Source organism: Staurois parvus, unplaced genomic scaffold (assembly GCF_062004578.1).
Source record: "Staurois parvus isolate SC_StPar_1 unplaced genomic scaffold, SC_StPar_1.0 ptg000536l, whole genome shotgun sequence".
NCBI lineage: Eukaryota > Metazoa > Chordata > Amphibia > Anura > Ranidae > Staurois > Staurois parvus.
The window spans coordinates 500,247-519,265 of NW_028318332.1; the positions used below are offsets into that span (position 1 = coordinate 500,247).

General features: G+C 40.9%; 1 protein-coding gene across 1 annotated transcript in view; it reads right to left on the reverse strand.

Annotated features, from left to right (window-relative positions):
- Positions 1-19,019, reverse strand: part of LOC149451491 (protein unc-13 homolog C-like) — a gene marked incomplete at its 3' end in the record, with an annotated part of 532,349 nt that overhangs the window by 493,648 nt on the left and 19,682 nt on the right. Inside the window, exon 2 of the mRNA XM_089690607.1 lies at positions 14,626-17,812. Within this exon, the coding sequence (XP_089546733.1) occupies positions 14,626-17,620 (2,995 nt within the window). The remainder of the gene's footprint in view (positions 1-14,625; positions 17,813-19,019) is intronic.

The window sequence follows — 19,019 nt, forward strand, 5'->3', positions numbered from 1 at the left end:
TTCAAAACACATCTTCTATATTTATCTATTGCCAGGGCTAGTGATGAGCTGCATACCCAGGGTACGAATTCGAGGTATGTTTATGAAAGTTCAGGTGCCTAATCTGAACACTGTTGAAGTCCATGGTAGCTGAATATTAGAAAACATTAATGGCCATTTTCTCAGCTAACAAACAAGGGTTGTAAAACTCCTGGCATGGGGACCAGGTCACTTCCCTGGGGAAATATATCAAAGCAAAACATTTATTTTATTCGATTTGCTGGGGAGCTGCGATTTTACTAATGCTTAAAGGGTAACATTAAAAATGCAAATCTTCTTTAAATAGCATGCTTGGGGATGTTCTTAACCATCCTGGGAAGTGGTGATGTATACAACCTACTACAGCAAAGCTGACATTTACCTACAAAAAAAACAAAATCACTGTTTAAATTGCCAGTAAATTACAGCTGTGACCATGTATTTCTGTTTGTAAACAAACAGCCAGGAATTCCCTTTATCTCTAACAGACTTATCCTAGATAAGGAATGGGGGTCCCCATGCAAATGGCACAGGGCTATCCTAAAAATAGATACCAGACCCTTGTCAGAGCATGCAGCCTCGCAGGCTAGGAAAGCAGGATAAACGAGCATGGACCCCCTCTCTTGAACAATACCAGGCACATGCCCTCAACATGGGGAGGGCACCTTGCCAATGGGGATCCCCTCCTTCATAGCACCTTGTCTCCATGTTGATGAGGTCAAGGACCTTTTTTTCCCACAATCCTGGTCTGGTGGTTGTGGAGGTCTTCAGGCGGGGAACTAATTGGAATCTGGAGGTACTCATTTGTAAAAAATAAAATGAAAAGTAGAAAATAAAGACACCCCACCACTACCCTGCCCTGAACCACACCAGGTTATATGCTTTCACAATTTGAACCTCCCTGGAGAAGCACATGTAGACGAGGACAAGGCCCTCATTCCCACAACCCTAGCTTGGTGTTGCAGTGGTCTGTGGGCAAACTGGTAGAGGAGATTTGGACTGAAGCAGAGTGTCATTGTTAACCAGGGCCTTTATTGATGCAGGATGGATACACTTTTGGGTCAATTTATAAATCAGTGAATGTGCAATTGTAGAATATTGAATCAGGGCCATTTTGTGTCTCCTTGATCCAGAATACCAGGAGTGAAGATTAAAAAAAAAAAAATCTAATACCTGGTGAACATGCCCGAATGTCAGGAGATTCTGGATCTGTACCTACTATTTCCTTTATTCACTCACTGGTATTAACCTGACCAAATCTCCACACCAAGCAATACTAGACTGCCCAGAGGAGGGAGCTCTGAGGTCTACACAACGCCTGATTGCATTTATTTTCGTGGCACCGAAAAACTCTATAGCAAGACCATGGAAATCCCCCACGATACCTTTTGACCTCCTAAAGGCTAAAATGTCTTGGATCAAGATCAATGAACGCCTTACTGCAACTTTGCAGGAAAAGATGCCAATATACAGAAAAAACTTGAAACTCCCTGGATTAAATATCTGATGGGTACCGCCACCTCTATATCCCGTGGCCTTCTGAGGCTGTTAGGGGCTAGCCACTGCTACCTTCCTTTCTTTTTCCTATCTTTTCTAAATCTCCATATTTCCTACTCAGTTCCTCTGATCTACCAGGAAGAGTTTTGGTTATTTGAGGGCTACCCTGGGTGTAAAAAATGAAATATATAGGATAATTCAGTTACCTGACATACTGATCTCATGGCGTTTTAGAACCCCACTAGGGTATACCCTGCGCTTGGATGACTCTCCATAGAAGTGTTCAATGCATAACTCAGGGAATGTTGTAACTGTTATTAATTCTTCTGTATCAAAGCACTTGTTTGAATATGTGCACAATTGACACCACCTTCTCTTTTAATTGCCTTGTTTTCTTTCATTTTATTGTATTGTACATTTTCAATAAAAACAATTGGAAAGGAAAAAAATTATCTTCATGTTAATAAATTCTATAAATGCTTTTAGAGATTGTACGTTCATTGTACTGTATCTCCTGCAGTCTGCTACTGTAATAACTATATGTGATACGTTTTTATTTTGTTTTGGTTTTTTTTTAGCTTCGAATAGCTTAGGCCTTGAAACTCTACTAGTTTATTACAATATGTGTACTCTGCGGAAATATTCCCTCTCCACTTGTTCTGGTGACCATTGCCAAAGGAACTGAAAGTGCTGGAAAATCCAAATATTTCCAGTGGTCACAACAAGAGGTGAGAGAAATCTCCTAATTGAGATGTAGTGCATCACTATAGGGACGCAGGGGGTGTGGATCGCACCCGCGTGACACCTGCCAGAGAGGTGACACCTCTCCAATGTCCGTTCCTGCCAAGGTAAGGCCAGGATCCCTGGATGGGATGAGCCACCATGTTGCCAGAGTCCAACCCCCATTCTTCCCTATAGGGGGGGAAGCTGGAAAGATGGCAGCGCCCATGAAGTGGGGACAGGAGGGGAAGACTCTGCGTCAGAGTGGGCATGGAGAAGACGGGATGAAGATTTCTGCTGCTTATGTGCTGGAGATCAGAGAGAATACCAGAGAGAGAGACAGCAGGTCAGTGTGTGTGCTGTGCACTTCCTCCTCACTGAAACATGGAGCATTCCAAACCTTCTCTACCTCTACTGCACCCCTATATAGTAACATGGTACAATCCATTCATAGCCTATTACATACTGACATGGTACATTTCATCAACCCCCCCCCCCCTTACATACTGACGTGGTACAATCCATTTATCACTCTCCCTTACATATTGACATGGTAGCCCCCCCGGGCACACTGACATGGTTCATTCCATCCATCAACTCCCCCCCCCCCCCACATACTGACACGGTACATTTCATTGATTACCTCCCCACATACTAACATGGTACATTCCATGCAGAGACTGGGGGAGGGGGGGGACCAGCCATAGCAACACCACTGTGGAGCCATCAGCACAACTGTCAACTAAGAGGGAACTTCTCACTATAAATGGCACAGGTATTTTTTCTCACTTTCTGTAACATCTTCAGAAGAAGAAGTAAAGTGAAATTTAACTGGCCTAACGCAGAGATCATTACAAAAAATAATATTACCACCAGTCTACTCTCTATACAATACAAATTTAAAAAAATAAATATAGCATTGTTAACACAAGCAGTTGGGGCCGGTAAACATGCACATGATGCAAAACACATGGTAAAATTATTACCACTGTCATGCTCAGTGGGCAGTACCGCCCAGTATACAAAACCCATTCAACATTCATCTGTTGAATGCGTGTTGGACGTGCATTGGGCAGAGCATTGGCACACCAATGCACAGTGTGAATGACCCCAACAGTTGTTACAGAAAATATGTGATGAACCACTATACTATTAGCCACTATCCACAGAATGTATAACTGTAAAAGTTCCATGACAAAACATAAAAACATGGTACAGTGCAGAAATCTCTAGACATCTCACTCAGATATATTTTACTAATCTGTACACTACAAAGTGACATCTGATTGGTTACTGTGGTCTTGTGCACTTTACATGTTTTCAGTAATCACTGTACTGTTTTATTAATTATGCATATATAAATCTCACATTTATCAAACCACCCAGTGGTATTTTCATTGCCAGTTAACCAACAATAAATACATTTCCAATGTTGTATTCTTGGACTAAAGAAAACAGAATACAGAAATATACTGTGGTGTAACCAGATTCACCAACTAATCCCTCTTAAAAGAAAAACTTTGGTTTGATTCCAGCTAACTCATTAATATATTCTGCAGTGCAATTAAGCAACAGTAAAAGTGTACATGCTTAATATTTGGACCATCTTTTCTTTTTTTAGCAGAACAAGTCTACATGGTGAAACCTTTTTAGAGTCATTGGGCCAGATTACGGCTAGGTTTAGACAAGTGGCCACAATGCTGTACCTATGAATTATGATCTGCATTCAGATCATTTTTCAGAGGTGGTTGACAAGTGGTGAGAAAGCAATATGAGGCCTCCTCAACACATTTCAAAACTGTAAATGCCACGCCACTGTGTCTCAAAGGGGCATCACCATTCACTTGAATGTTGGGGTGCATCACTATTTGCTTGTATGGGTCATATTTTTTGCTGCATCATGTGAACACTCCTTTCTACTAACTTTGCAGTGTAACAAAAGCAGTTGGTGTGGGGTAGTAAAAATGTAGCTTATTCATGTACTTTTACCACCCTACCCCCCTTACCCCCCAGCCTCAAGCCTAAACAGCTCTTACTAAAGAATATGTGCATTCATAATCACATTGAGGCATGTATGCACTAGACTGAACAGCCAGTAGGTAGTCTCCTATTTTCTACATGTGATGTTCGTGGAGATGAACACAACCTTACCTGCCTTGTGCAATGGTTTTATACATAACCCCAATCCACTTCTTCTCAGGTCCTCTGCCAAAGCTCTTGACTCCTCCCCATTGACCAGTGACCTCAGTAGCATGCCGTTTATTGTGGCGGCACTAGGGCATGCTCACTCCCGAGCCCCGTTCTATGCATCTATAAGACACAGATCCATGGTATGGCCCTGCCCCAGTTCTCTGCCCAGTTCTCTCCTCATTGGCTCACTGACTGTTTGACAGCAGTGAGAGAATGGCTCCAGCTGCTGTCTCTCAGCCAATGAGGAAAGAGAGACCTGGGAAAGCTGAGGCTCCTGCACATCGCTGGATCAAGAGGGGCTGAGTATTACTGGGGGCTGTGGGGGGAGCAGCATAGAGAAGGTTTTTTTTTTTTTTTTGCCTTCATGCATAGAATGCCTTTAAAACCACTTTAAATCTCCAACTGAACTTTCAGTTTAAATCCGCTGAATACATTCCAGGTAAATCAAAACAAAGTATATTTTAAGTCTTAAAATTAATTTTCTTTGAAAAGTATTCTAAAAGGAAAATTCCGTCCCTTTCCAATAGTGACAGTGTGGGACCCTAGCTCTTTGTTAGGAAGCAATGGTTGTTCTGCATTGAGGTTTGACACTCTCCCTCCTGGGTCAGACCTAGAGGTCTCCAATCAGCAGGAAGGAGCATTGCTGATCACAGAGCTGCTGGTCTGACTCAGGAAGGGAGTGTGTTGGACATCTGCAAAGAGACCACTGCTTCCCCACAGAGGGCAAAGGACCCACTCTGTTGCTGTTGGCAGGGGTTAGGCTTTTTGACTATGCTGAAGTTGCTTTAAACTGAAAATGCACTATAAGACATTGAGCACCATTTGTTTTGGTGAAACTGGTATATATTTAGCGGATTTAAACTAAAAGTTCTGTTGCACATTAAAACCCAGCTCTGGGAAACCCAATAACATGTCCCCAATTTTGCTCAATGTTAAAAAAAAATGTCCCTGATTTCTTTCCAGCTATAAAAATGTCTTCAGCCTGGGCAGCTGTAGTTTTACCCCTCTAAGTAACATTTCTGTGACTGGCCTGGAGCAGGAGGGAGGGAGGGCAGGAGTGTGTTTACTCCCGCTTGTGTCTGGAGTTACTGATGACGTCACATGCCAATATTATGAGGTCTTCCTGGTTCCTCCACTCTTGGCTTGTGCAGACTTCATTATTTGAGGGAAGGATAAGGATTATTGGCTACCTTACCCTTGCTCGTGATGGTGACCTGCAGTGCATACTTGGACCTGCACTCCTGACAGAGAAAAGTAGGCTTAGGTGTTATTAAACCACACCCCTTTAAGTCCCTCCTACTTTCAGCACAATTTGTCCACACCCAACATTTGGTGAGGTGTGCTCCACATGCCACTATCATCACCACCTTCTGCTCCACCCCTAATAAAAGTGGGTGTTGCCAGTAAGGTGTCCCTGGATTTCATTTTGAAAATCTAGTGACTTTATTCCATGGTAGGTCAAACACTCTCACTCCTAGTCCAACGCTAATTTAAAGATGAACTTTAGTTTACAATACAGAATGCCTGAAAATGCTTTTTAGGGAACAAGTGAAAAAATTAAACTTCTAATGTAGCATATAGCAAACACTGCAACTATGTTAAAATCAAGAAAAGCAAATCATTTGTCTCAGTCTGAATTCTGTGCAACCTAATGCAGCCAGATTCTTTCAAAATGAAATATCAATAATTAATTATAGGTAAACCAAGACTGAACCCTGTAAACAGCTATATAAAGCAGCCACAAATAATCTGGTTGCCAAACCCTCTTGCATAAGCTCACTGAAATGGATAAATGCTTACTGCACTCAGTTACTGACAGCGTTTGTGGAGTATTTGTACCGAGCTGCATTTCAGTATCTCAAACAGCTCAGCTAGCCTTCAGATTTAAGATTAATTTCCTAAGGCAGAAAAATAAGCTCTAGAAAATTTATTTTTATGGCCACCTATAGAGGGATTAGCAATGGTAAAATCAAAACATTTACACAAAAAATAAAATTTTATAGATTTATTTTCTCTACTCCGAACCATGTCATATCACTTAAAGATGGTTTAGAGCTTTACTGACTTAAAAAGGAACCAGTGGACAATAAGTAATACAGTCTTCAGAATGAATGACAGCATTTGCCCACAGGCTATGTACTGTAAGTAGGTTATTTGCAATTAAGAATTCAAAAACACAGACAGGAATAATCACTCACAACAAATCACACATCCACAATGCTTATGTTTTTAATGGCATGATCACACTTGGAGGTTAGGCATTTGTCAAGTCTATGTAAACCTTAACAGTGAAATTCTCTTATTTGCTCCTATTTGATCTGCTAAATGTACCGTTTAAAGCCAGAAATCTAGTAAGACTGCATGTTCCTATGCTGTCTGCAATGCTATTTCAAGAAGCCCCATCCAGTACACCTATGTGAACTACAGAACACCTCCTTCCTTTGTTATGGAGAGGGGGAAGTGTGCTGCAGTAGTAACACAGTAATGTCCTAGGGCAGTGGTCGGCAAGCCGCGGCTCGCGAGCCACATGCGGCTCTTTACACACTTTAATGCGGCTCTTCTGTGTGCCGGGCGCCTGCTCCCCTCCCTCCTCTCGGGCGGCCGCCCCAAAAGTCAGGACTCTGCAGCTATCCCAGCAATGGGCAAACTACGGCCCGGCACGACCTTTTAATCCGGCCCGCGGAGCATGGCAAACATTGGCTGTCAGGATGTAGGCGGGGCAGCGTGACGAACTCCTCTCCTCTCACAGTTCGCCCTGAAGACCGGAACGGCGCGGGAACACGGTGAGAGGAACGCGTGGAGCAAAGGTAAGTGAATTGACACAATATGGGGGATGAATTACTATAGGGCGGATGAATTACTATAGGGGGGGTGAATTACTATATGGTGGATGAATTACTATGGGGGATGAATTACTATGGGGGATGAATTACTATATGGGGGATGAATTACTATATGGGGGATGAATTACTATATGGGGGATGAATTACTATGGGGGATGAATTACTATATGGGGGATGTATTTTCAGTTTTAAAAATGTGGCTCTCAAAATAAATTTCAATCGTGGTTTTGGCAAGATTTGGCTCAGTTGAAAAAAAAGGTTGCCCACCACTGTTCTAGGGCAACAATGCTGTTCATTCATAGATACAGTACAGTAAGAAAGTATTATCATCCTAGGGCAGAAAGTGTGTCACTGGCAGAATCAGAATGCAGAATGGAAATAAAAAACAAATTCTAAAAAAAAAAAACAAAAAAAACCTAACAAGCAGCCACCACATTTAAGGACCAGTAAGCTGCAAAATATGTTTTGTCCCTTATGCAGGCCATAGACTGTTCGTTTATCGACCGATTTTTTGTCCGAAAAACGAAACATTGTTCGTTCTGTAAACCGATGTTGCCACCAATAATTTTGCAAATCAGCCATTTTTCATGAATTTTCAAGCATGACCGATAAACAAAATGAGGAGAAACCGCAAAAATCGGCCGATGCCATTGCCCCAGTAACAGTGCGAAAATCGGCCGATTATTGTTTCGGACGAAAAATCGGTCGATAAACGAACAGTCTATGGCCTGCATTAGGGTTCAATACACTTTAAGCCCACATTATAACATTTTCCCTCTGCTGGAAAGTATATGCAAAAGGGACCTTGTTTTCTCTTTAATTTTGGATAGAGTTAAAACCAGAACTAAACTGATCAATTTAGCATGCTGGGAATGCCAACTGTCACATTTGCTTGTGCTTTCAATCAAACTGTCAAACCATTAAATGTCTGGAGTTATAACTGATCACATGGGCAGCACCATGGCAGCTGCAGGTCAAGCATAGGCTACGATGGCAGCCTCCTTGGCTGAAAAGGATAGGAAGGCTTAATTCGCTTTAAACCCGTCAGGTTTTTACTTCTGTTCCAACTACACAAATTGACCCTCTCCATTTGTCCTGATGACATTGTCACCAGAAAAGAGATGTAAAATATGACATTTTAGGTCGCTTTAACACAGGCTATGTCTGGTTTAATCAGCAAGGGATCACCAAACAGAACAGTTGCCATTTTTGTGACAGTCATGTCTATTAATTTTTTTACTGCTGTTAAAAACCAGAGCTTTCGATAACAATATAATATTAATTGGCAGCTGGATATAAATCGACTTTAATCCAATCCATCACATTTAGGTCTGACTAAACTATTGAGGATGATGACCTTTTTGCATTTTTTTTCAGACCTGGACAGACTCAAACTAGCATGGAGCTTCTGATCAGATCCACCTAAAAAACCGAGAGGAGGACCTGATCGGACTGCTCATGTGATAGGGGCCTAACAGTTGTCCCAGGAATAAGAAGTTAAAGAAAATGACAGACTAAGATTACAGTCCAGCAGAAAAGACATCTTTATAATCCTCCTTCATAGTCCTTAAAACGTCTGTATCGTACTTCTTAACAAATAAAATAAAATCACTATTGGTTCCTTGTTAAGGATAGATGTGTAGAGGACAGCTCCAGGCTACCACCTCCATGTTCCACACTGCACCTATAATAACTGGCACTCTCCTAATTTTTTAATGTTTAAACACCTTTAGACACCAGAAATGGGCAAGCGTATTAACAAGCTGCCATCAGTCAAACACCATCAGCCCTCTCAAAAGGACTGTGGGGTTGATTTACTAAAACTGGAGAATGTAAAATCTGGTGCAGCTGTGTATAGAAACCAATCAACTTCCAGTATCTTTTGACAAAGCTTCATTGAGCACACTGACGTTAGAAGCCAATTGTCTGCCATGAACAGCTGCACCAGATTTTGAACTCTCCAGTTAATATTATAATTATTATACAGGATTTATATAGCACCAACAGTTTTTACAGCACTTTACAAAATGAAGGCAGATATTACAGTTACAATACAATTTGGTACAAGAAGAATCAGAGGGCTGTGTTCCTTAGAGCTTACACTCTAAGCGGGAGAGTCAAGTGATACAGAAGGCAACAGCTGTGGGGGATGAGCTGATGGAGACAGTAAAAAACATAGTGTATTATTTTAGAAGCATGATAGGCTTATTTAAAGAGATGGGTTTTTCGGGAATCGTCTAAACATGGATAGATGAGATAGTTGGACAGATTGGGGTAAGGAGTTCCATAGGATGGCAGAACCTCGTGAAAAGTCCTGGAGGCAAACATGGTGGGGGTGACAAGGGAGTAAGAGAACAGGAGGTGTTGGGAGGACCAAAGAGCAGTTTGGTTGCTATTTTGAGACCAAATACGTTTTGTTAATATTTTGAATTTTATGTGTTGGGTGAGCAGAAGCCAGTTGAGGGATTGATAGAGAGGGGTAGCAGACAGTGAGCAGTTGGTAAGGTAGAAAAGTCTAGCAGCAGCATTCGTGGTGGACTGAAGGGGGGATAGGCAGTTTTAGTAAATCAACCCCTGTAAGCGCTTCACAACCAAGATGGCAGAAGAAGGTGACTGCCCAGCACAGGTGAGGAAGGCTTGGTGATGAGTCCACCACATCTCAACTCCAGGCCTGAATTTCAACTATGGAACTGCACCTTACCCAGCTACTTTAAAAATAAAATCCCAACAAAATCCTAGAAGACCTAGCACTCTTCTGTGCAGACACCATCCCTCAAGCACTGAGCACATGCGTGCACTGCAGTAAGGAAAGAGCACAATATCTTGGACCTCCACCCAATACCTTGATTTCAATGATTAAGTGCAGATCAACAGGGCTTACAGAGTGCAACTGAACTTTCTGGCCATTGAGCATGAATTGATGATATTCCCAGATTAATCTATCTGCCAGTGGCTCATATTAAAGCAGATCTGTTTTGCTCTGCTGTACCCAGCAGTACTCATCCAAGATGGTCAGAACTTTTACCTCCCCAGAACCCTCTAACATAGGGAATTGTACCCTGTCTGTGCCCCAGTCTTCACTACCAAAGAAGGTGCTACAGACATATCTCCAATTGCCCTGGGTGCATCCAGTTTACCAGTTTATCTTGTTTTTTCTTTTATACACTGCTGAAAAAAATGAAAGGAACACTTTTTAATCAGAGCATAGCATGAAGTCAATTAAACTTATGAGATATTGATCTGGTCAATTAAGTAGCAGAGGGGGTTGTTAATCCGTTTCAGCTGCTTTGGTGTTAATGAAAATTAACAACAGGTGTATTAGATGGGAAACAATGAAACAACCCCCAAAACAGGGATAGTTTTACAGGTGGAAACCACTGACATTTTTTTCCCTACTCATCTTTTCTGACTGTTTTTTACTAGTTTTGCATTTGGCTAGGACCAGTGGCACTACTGGTAGCATGAGGCGATAGCTGGACCCTACAGAGGTTGCACAGGCAGTCCAACTCCTTCAGGATGGCACATCAATACATGCCATTGCCAGAAGGTTTGCTCTATCTTCCAGCACAGTCTCAAGAGCATGGAGGAGATTCCAGGAGACAGGCAGTTTCTCTAAGAGAGCTGGACAGGGCTGTAGGAGGTCCTTAACCCATCAGCAGGACCAGTATCTGCTCCTCTGTGCGAGGAGGAACAGGATGACCACTGCCAGAGCCCTACATAATGACCTCCAGCAGGCCACTGGTGTGAATGGCTCTGGCCAAACAATCAAAAACAAACTTCATGAGGGTGGTCTGAGGGCCCAATGTCCTCTAGTGAGCCCTGTGCTATCTGCTCAGCTCCACAGAGCTAGATTGGCATTTGCCACTGAACATCATAATTGGCAGGTCCGCCACTGCAGCCCTGTGCTTTTCACAGATGAGAGCAGGTTCACCCTGAGCATGTTACAGATGTGAAAGGGTCTGAATAAGCCGTGGAGAATGCTATGCTGCCTGTAACATCATTCAGCATAACCATTTTGGTGGTGGGTCAGAGATGGGGAGGCACATCCATGGAGGGATGCACAGACCTCTACAGGCTAGACAATGGCACAATGATTGCCATTAGGTATCGGGATGAAATCCTTGGACCCATTGTCAGACCCTACACTGGTGCAGTGGGTCCTGTGTTCCTCCTGGTGCATGACAATGCCCAGCCTCATGTGGCGAGAGTATGCAGGCAGTTCCTGGAGGATGAATGAATTGATACCATTGAATGGCCCACCTGCTTGCCTGACCTAAACCCAAAAGAACACCTCTGGGATATTATGTTTCGGTCCATCTGACATATCTAGGTTGCACCTCAGACTGTCCAGGAGCTCAGTGATGGCCTGGTCAAGATCTGGAAGGAAATACCCCAGGGCACCATGCGTCCTCTCATTAGGAGCATGACCGGACGTCAGGCATGCATACAAGCATGTGGGGGTCTTACAAACTACTGAGTACCATTTTGATTTGCTGCAATGAAACTTCAGCAAAATGGACTAGACTTCTGCATAATTTTTTCATTTTGATTTTGGGGCATCTTTGAATTCAGTCCTCTGTAGGTTAATTGTTATTTCCATCAAACGATGGGGCATCATTATGTTTCTAACATATTACCCAGTCCATATCAGTACAGATATCCAGCATGATATTTTTCATTACTAAGATCTGTTGTGTTTTCAAAGTGTTCCTTTTATTTTTTTGAGCAGTGTATTTGTTGAATCGCGGTTTTTGTTTACACCGCTGGCTGTGTGTGCCTTTATCCTTGTTATACAATGATGATCAAAGGCATCATAGGCTTTTGGGTGGCAAGTTGGCAACTCCTTGCTGCATTCTATATCACCTTGACCCATGTGTGGACACATCTTAGCATTGATAAGTGTGGTGTTTTGCTGGGACACCCACAACCCCCAATACTCAGGGATCCCCAAGCCAATTTCTACAAATGCCCATCACTATTAGTCATTGGTATTTATGCTTTTCAACACTTGAAACATAAAAGGACTGTGTACCTTCTAAAAATGCATGGAGGTACTGCAACATCTGAACAGCGAGTAAAATCAAGTGGATACATAAATCCTGGGTTATGACGGCGTTTGGCTCCCCTGAAAACAAAAAGGTATACCGCTCAGGCAAACAATCCAGACCCATCCACAACAGGTGCAGGCTCTGGCTCACCACCACACACGATGCAATAGGAAGAAGGGTCAGCCGCACACCGGAAGACAGATGAATATGGTGTGTATTTATTGATCCATAGGACACACAAAACACCAGGACATGAATACAGGACCTGTTAACGCATTTCACATGATCTTGTGCTTAGTCATAACCCCTGCACAGGGCCATAAACCTTGTGCTTAACTTGGCTCCTCTGCACAGGGCCATTAAGCTGTTTTTCTCATACTTCTCAATACAAGACTTCCCTGACAGATACTACATAAAGGCGCTGATTTTGAAGACGGATGGTGGGTCTACCTGACCTTGTCTTTGGGAAACAAGGAAATCACTGTCCTTAATGCGTATTGCCCCAATGCTAACAAGAAGCCTTTCTCCAACTAATATTTACCCACCCAGCAAGAGATATTATCATGGATTATTATAAAGTTCTCTCTCTCCACAAGAACACAGATCCACAACCTTTAAAGCCTAATCGGACACATCCATTATACAAACTACACAGGTCTACAACTTGACTGAAGCAGCTGACCTCACAGATGTTTGGAGACATTTACATCCTCTAGATTTCACCCATTCCTCCCACCTTCACCAACCCTTGTCCAAATTTCTTTCTTAATGTCACCAAAACGACTGCCCTGAGTGTCTACTGCTTAAATAAAAGCTAACCACATCAAGGAGCACAAATACAAAACACCCAAGCAAAATACAATTGACTGTGTGTCTATAATGAACACTTTCTCAGGAGATCTTTTCCAGTCCATGCCTTTGTGATACAGCTCAGGAACATTCTGGTGTTTATGCTTATATTATTCATATGGGAGAAAAGACTGTTCACATCATGCAGAGCATAATATAGAAAAAAATATTATGCCATATTTTGGTACTTATTGCAAAATGCCCATAACTATATTAGCCCCATTGGGCAACAATCATCTTCAGTCCATGGACACTTTAAAAAGACATAGAACTGACATTACAATATATGGTAACTTCACTAATCTGAATCAGTAAATTTTTTAAAAGCCCTTCACAGTTGTGTATTTGTCATACGCTGTTTGGTAAGGTATGCGTGTAAGTATTAATGGACCCATATAGGTTCTCTTTAAAAACACGCTAAACTGCAGAGCATTTTCATGCAGGAAAACTCATGTGTGTTAGTGCAAGAAAATGGACAAGTATTAACAGTCCTAAAAGCTAGTTGTAGTTAATTGTTTAAGAAATGAACATCGATACTCTTTGAAAAATTATACTGACCAAGCCTTACCTTGTCCTACATCTTTTTCAATCTTTGCTACATCCTCTCTCTAAAATTATTTATCATTTAGGAGCAAAGGTTCTGTCAAGGTGACAAATGTTATCAGACAGGCTGATAGATCATAACCACAATTCATTTTAAGAAGCTAGATACAAAATTAATATAAAACTAGTTTATAGTGTACCTACTTACCTTTTAAAGTAATAACTACTGTACTTGAATTTAAAAAAATGAGCAGTAACCCACAGAAAGCAAGTACATTTTAGTTTGCAGATGTTTGTTGCAGTTAGTCTAAAGAAAGGTGATTTCTAATAGGTTACTGTGGGACTGAGGCATCAGTGCTCTTTGTTATATAAATCCTTCAACAGAAAACTTTTACGAATAGCTTTTGATTAGGAATGATATTCTGGCTACTAACCATTGTATACTCAAATCTATTATGGATATAATGGCCACACATATCATGGATTTTCCCAATTAATATTGTATCCTGCTCACCCTGCACTGTGCTATTATTAGCTGTTAAGATGCAATGAGATGTTGACTTCAATAGAATTTGACTAGTATATTTTAATGATAAAAAAGAGGCTGATCAACAGAATGTTTTAAAATAAATGAACACCCTAGAATGATTTTCATAAATATAGGTTTGTTAGAAAAGCAATAGTGCTTAGTAAATGCCAAATAACCTGTTGTGAGATGTTGTAAGTTTAGGCTAAAAAAGCATTTTTTTTATTAGGCTTGCAGTTATAATTATTCATTATTTTTATAAATATAAAACTAGCAGCAGGTTTACGGAAATTGAAATTCTTACTGTAATATTTAACAGTATGAGTTAACTACACAGCTACTAGAACCAAAATATACAACCAACACACATTTCAAAATAATTTTAGAGTACCTCCTGCAAGGATCCGTTCTTCAAGGTCGGCCATTTCTTTCTTGTATGCTTTCATAGCAGCCTCCTTAAAGCTGGGACGAATGCGTTTCTTCTTTGGAACTTCAACAACTTTTTCTGGTACATTTTTGTTTTCATAGTCATTTTCCGTGATGTCATAAACTATTTCACATTCCGGCTCTAAAACATCCTCAGAGACCATGTCATCATATGGGGTATCATATTCATCCATTTGTAGACTTGCAAAGTCTGCATCATATGAACTGTTTTCATATTCTTGATAATCTTGCATTTGCTCAAAATTCTCATTTGTATTAGTTCGGTTTTCAAGTTTGGCAAGAACCTGTTCCATCACTTCTACATAATCAGCTCCATTCTCATTACCAGCTGCTGACTCACTGTAATCAATTTCATCATCGGCTTTGTAATAATAAGGTTCTGTATAGACATCAGAGTCAAGAGTTGTGCTGGATTCATTAGCTGTAGACTGTGATAAAGTTCGAAATCTGCCCATAAACGAAGAGCCACTTTCATCATAACCACTTAAACTCTGAGTGCTTTTATTCCAAACAACCTCCAAAGCTGATTTGGCTCGCTGTAGAGTAGAGCCAAACTTAGGAAAGCTAAAGGTTTTATCTGAGAGATCAATGCTCAGTCGACTGTGCCAGGATTTTGGTGGAGCATCCTCTGAATCATCACTTGGCAACTCACTCTGGCTGCGATACATCATTGGCATTCTTGTTTGGTTCTGGTAAATTTCATTGGCATTTGTTTCAATATAGGAATCATATTCACTAGTCCACTGATTTTGTACTGCAGTGCAAATCTCCGGGCAAGATGGAGAATTGCTATCAAGTGTGTAGTTGTAGTTTTCTGTGTTGTATGGAAGATCTGTACTTTGGCACTTTTCATATTTGTTTGCATAAATTTCCATCTGTTGATCTGAAGGGCAGTTGACATTATAGGCAAAGGCATGCTGTGTAGATGTGTCAAGACCAGAATCGGTTCCTTGTTCTAAATGGTGCCATTCCTTCCAAGGAGACAAATCACCATGGAGTGAAAGTTGAGAATCACTGTAGTGGCTACGGTCACCAGAAGCACAAAGTATTCCATTGCTAACACCACTGTCAACAGTTTCAGTATTCTCTATTTCATTTTCTTCATGGTAAGGCTCTGCATCATTACCAAAAGCTTGTTCTTGTGAGCTTGCATACCAGGTTGATGAACTATCGTCAGGTCTTCTTTGCCATAGTTCCCTATCAGAAGAGGACAACAAAGAACTGCCATTGGTTCTACCAAAATACTGGTTTTCTGAAAAGTCTTCAGAGTAGGATTGACATAACTTTGAAAAATCTGATTCAGAACGACTTAGTTTGGGTGTAGAAAAATCAGTTTGTGAATGCCACAAAGGAGTTGAATCACTGTAATATACTTTGCTTTTTTCTAAGCTATCAGATACTGGAGACTGAAAATTAAGATCCCCATAATCATCTTTGCTTTTATAAGTGACATCAGCTGTTCTGTGTGTTTTTTTATTGTGAGATGATTGGCCACTCTTTTTGCTCCCAGATGACTTCATCTGACTTTCTGATTTGGAGATCATTGCATAACTATTCCTGTTGATATCAGGTTCAATTTCCTTGTCACTGTCTTCCTGACATTCCCATTCATCATGGTTAATCTTTGGCTCCATGGCAGAAAATTTCATATCCATACTCTCATAAGTCTGAGAAGAAGGTAGTACTTTTTCTTTTTTACCTTTCAATTCATGTGAAAGAATATCTGTAGAAATCCCTATTCCAGTACCCTTTAGTTTATAACATTTTTTTAAAACTAAATCTCTGTCTTGTTGTGTACCAAAATAGACAAGAATTGGTCGAGGCTTTGCATTGGGACAGTCTCTTTGATGTCCTAGTCTGTGTGCAAGTTCAATTTTCATGCTGTTTTGTGCATCCGCAAATCCCATTTTCTCAACTAAAATTCTATAAACAACATTTTCAGAAACTTCCGCTTTCTCTTCAGGCACATTTAAAAACCTAAGACTGACTTTACTACTGTGGTGGCCTAACTGTTTAATATAGTCGTGGATATCTCGGGTTTCCCTTCTCGACTGTACAAATCCTGTTCTCAGCTGTTCAATTTCACTTTGTACAACCTCAACACTACTGGAAATTTCATCAATTGATTGCTTTAAAGAGTTCACATGTCCTCTTAATTCTGAAAGCTCAGTTTCAATTTGACTTATACCTTGCAATTCTTTGAATATCATTTCCATGACATCATGTGTTTGACTTATGCACCCTGTTGAACTAAAGCTGGGCTCAAGTGTACTGCTTTTCTGCTGACGGACTGTTCTGTCTAAAGATTTGCTCCTCAACCCCCATGTTTTTTTCCATGTGCTTACTTCTGAATCTGAGGAAACACACTCTTGACTTTTTTTCCATTTTCTAAATTTGCGTAGAGCACCCATTTTTAAACTATGTAAGGTGCGTTCCCCATCAGAACTTCCATCAGATGGAGCTAAACTGCTCATACTTTTCCTGTTTCGCCTCACTGGCATGGTGTGAGACGCGTATTCCTTGGGTGTACTAGCAGCCCTTGTTTCACTTAGAGATTCAGAGTATGAGCTATCAAGAGAAGATACCTCTTGAAATGCATCCTCGTTATTATTGCCAGCTAGAATAACATTCTTTTGCAGACCATTGGCAATTGCTACCCGATAACTGAAGGTTGGAGAAAGTGAAAACTCCTTCTTTACAGTATCTTCTTCAGTTGATAAATTGCATGAAGAAGAGCACTTGGCAATTTTTTTGACTGTGCTTTTTATGGTAGTTGAGATGTTGGGATTTTTGTATAGGCCAAATTGGGAAATATCCTGTTCCTTTTTGCTCGGACTCTCTTTCTTTTTCGTAGGATTCCCCAATTTCTTTGTAAACATTCCTTTGCAAAGCTTATATATATAAGAGAAAATCAGGCTCTTCAAAAGGGCAGAAACCATCAGGGGAACTTTATATTAACCTATATTTGCAAAAAAAAAAAAAAAAGTAACATTGGCTCCTGAGAAAGGTTTGTACATCCACAGCATGCACAGCTGTAGCACAAAAAATCGTAGCTGTTACAAAGAGTGTCCTGTGGAAAGACCACAAAGTCTGCAGGCTGGCACTCCACTTCACATGACTCCTGGATGTTTCTACAATGAAGGGAATTACAGTATCATTGTGAGGTAATTAGAGCATAGAAATACTAGATGAAGACAGAATGCAAACACAGCATGCAATACATATTGGATGATGCAAGTTTAAAAACACGTCATGTTTAACTGTTTTTGGCATGCTTGATATCAATAATTACATGCAAAATTCTATTTCGGTATTAGTCACAAAACAAGAATTCTTAAAGCCCAGCTTCAGCCATATTTTTTTAATTAGTTTTGGATGGAGTGGCTAAAGGTTAAAATTTATGTCAACTTGTCATAGCTGTCTGTGTCCAAATTCAGAATATTTCCCTTATTATGAACAGCTGTCAATCAGAAGAGGAATGTAGGGAACAAATCCAAAATTACTACCTGTTTGATGGGTATCAAGCAAAAGAGGAAGTTAGGGAAAATATCCACAATTGCTGTGTTTTTAAATTTGTCAGAGGGAACAGGTAGTCAGGGGAAAATCATCCATCACTTCCTGCCTATTTGGTAGGTGTCATATACAGTCATGGCCGAAATTGTTGGCACCCTTGATATTTCTCCAGGAAATCATGTATTTCTCACGAAACGTATTGCATTAACACATGTTTTGCTATACACATGTTTATTCCCTTTGTGTGTATTGGGACAAAACAAAAAAAGGGAGGAAAGAAAGCAAATTCGACATAATGTCACACAAACCTCCAAAAATGGGCTGGACAAAAGTATTGGCACCCTTTCACAACTGCGGATAAATAAGAATGTTACAAGCATGTGATGCTCCTGTAAACTCACCTGGGGCAAGTAACAGGTGTGGGCAATATAGAAATCACACCTGAAAGCAGATAAAAAGGAGAGACGTTCACTTAACCTTTGCATTGTGTGTCTGTCTGTGCCACACTAAGCATGGACAACAGAAAGAGGAGACGAGAACTGTCTGAGGACCTGAGAACCAAAATTGTGGCAAAATATCAACAATCTCAAGGTTACAAGTCCATCTCCAGAGAACTAGATTTGCCTTTGTCCACAGTGCGCAACATTATCAAGAAGTTTGCAACCCATGGCACTGTAGCTAATCTCCCTGGTCGTGGACGGATGAGGAAAATTGATGAAAGATTGCAACGCAGAATAGTCCGGATGGTGGATAAGCAGCCCCAAACATGTTCCAAAGACATTCAAGCTGTCCTGCAGGCTCAGGGAGCATCAGTGTCAGCGCGAA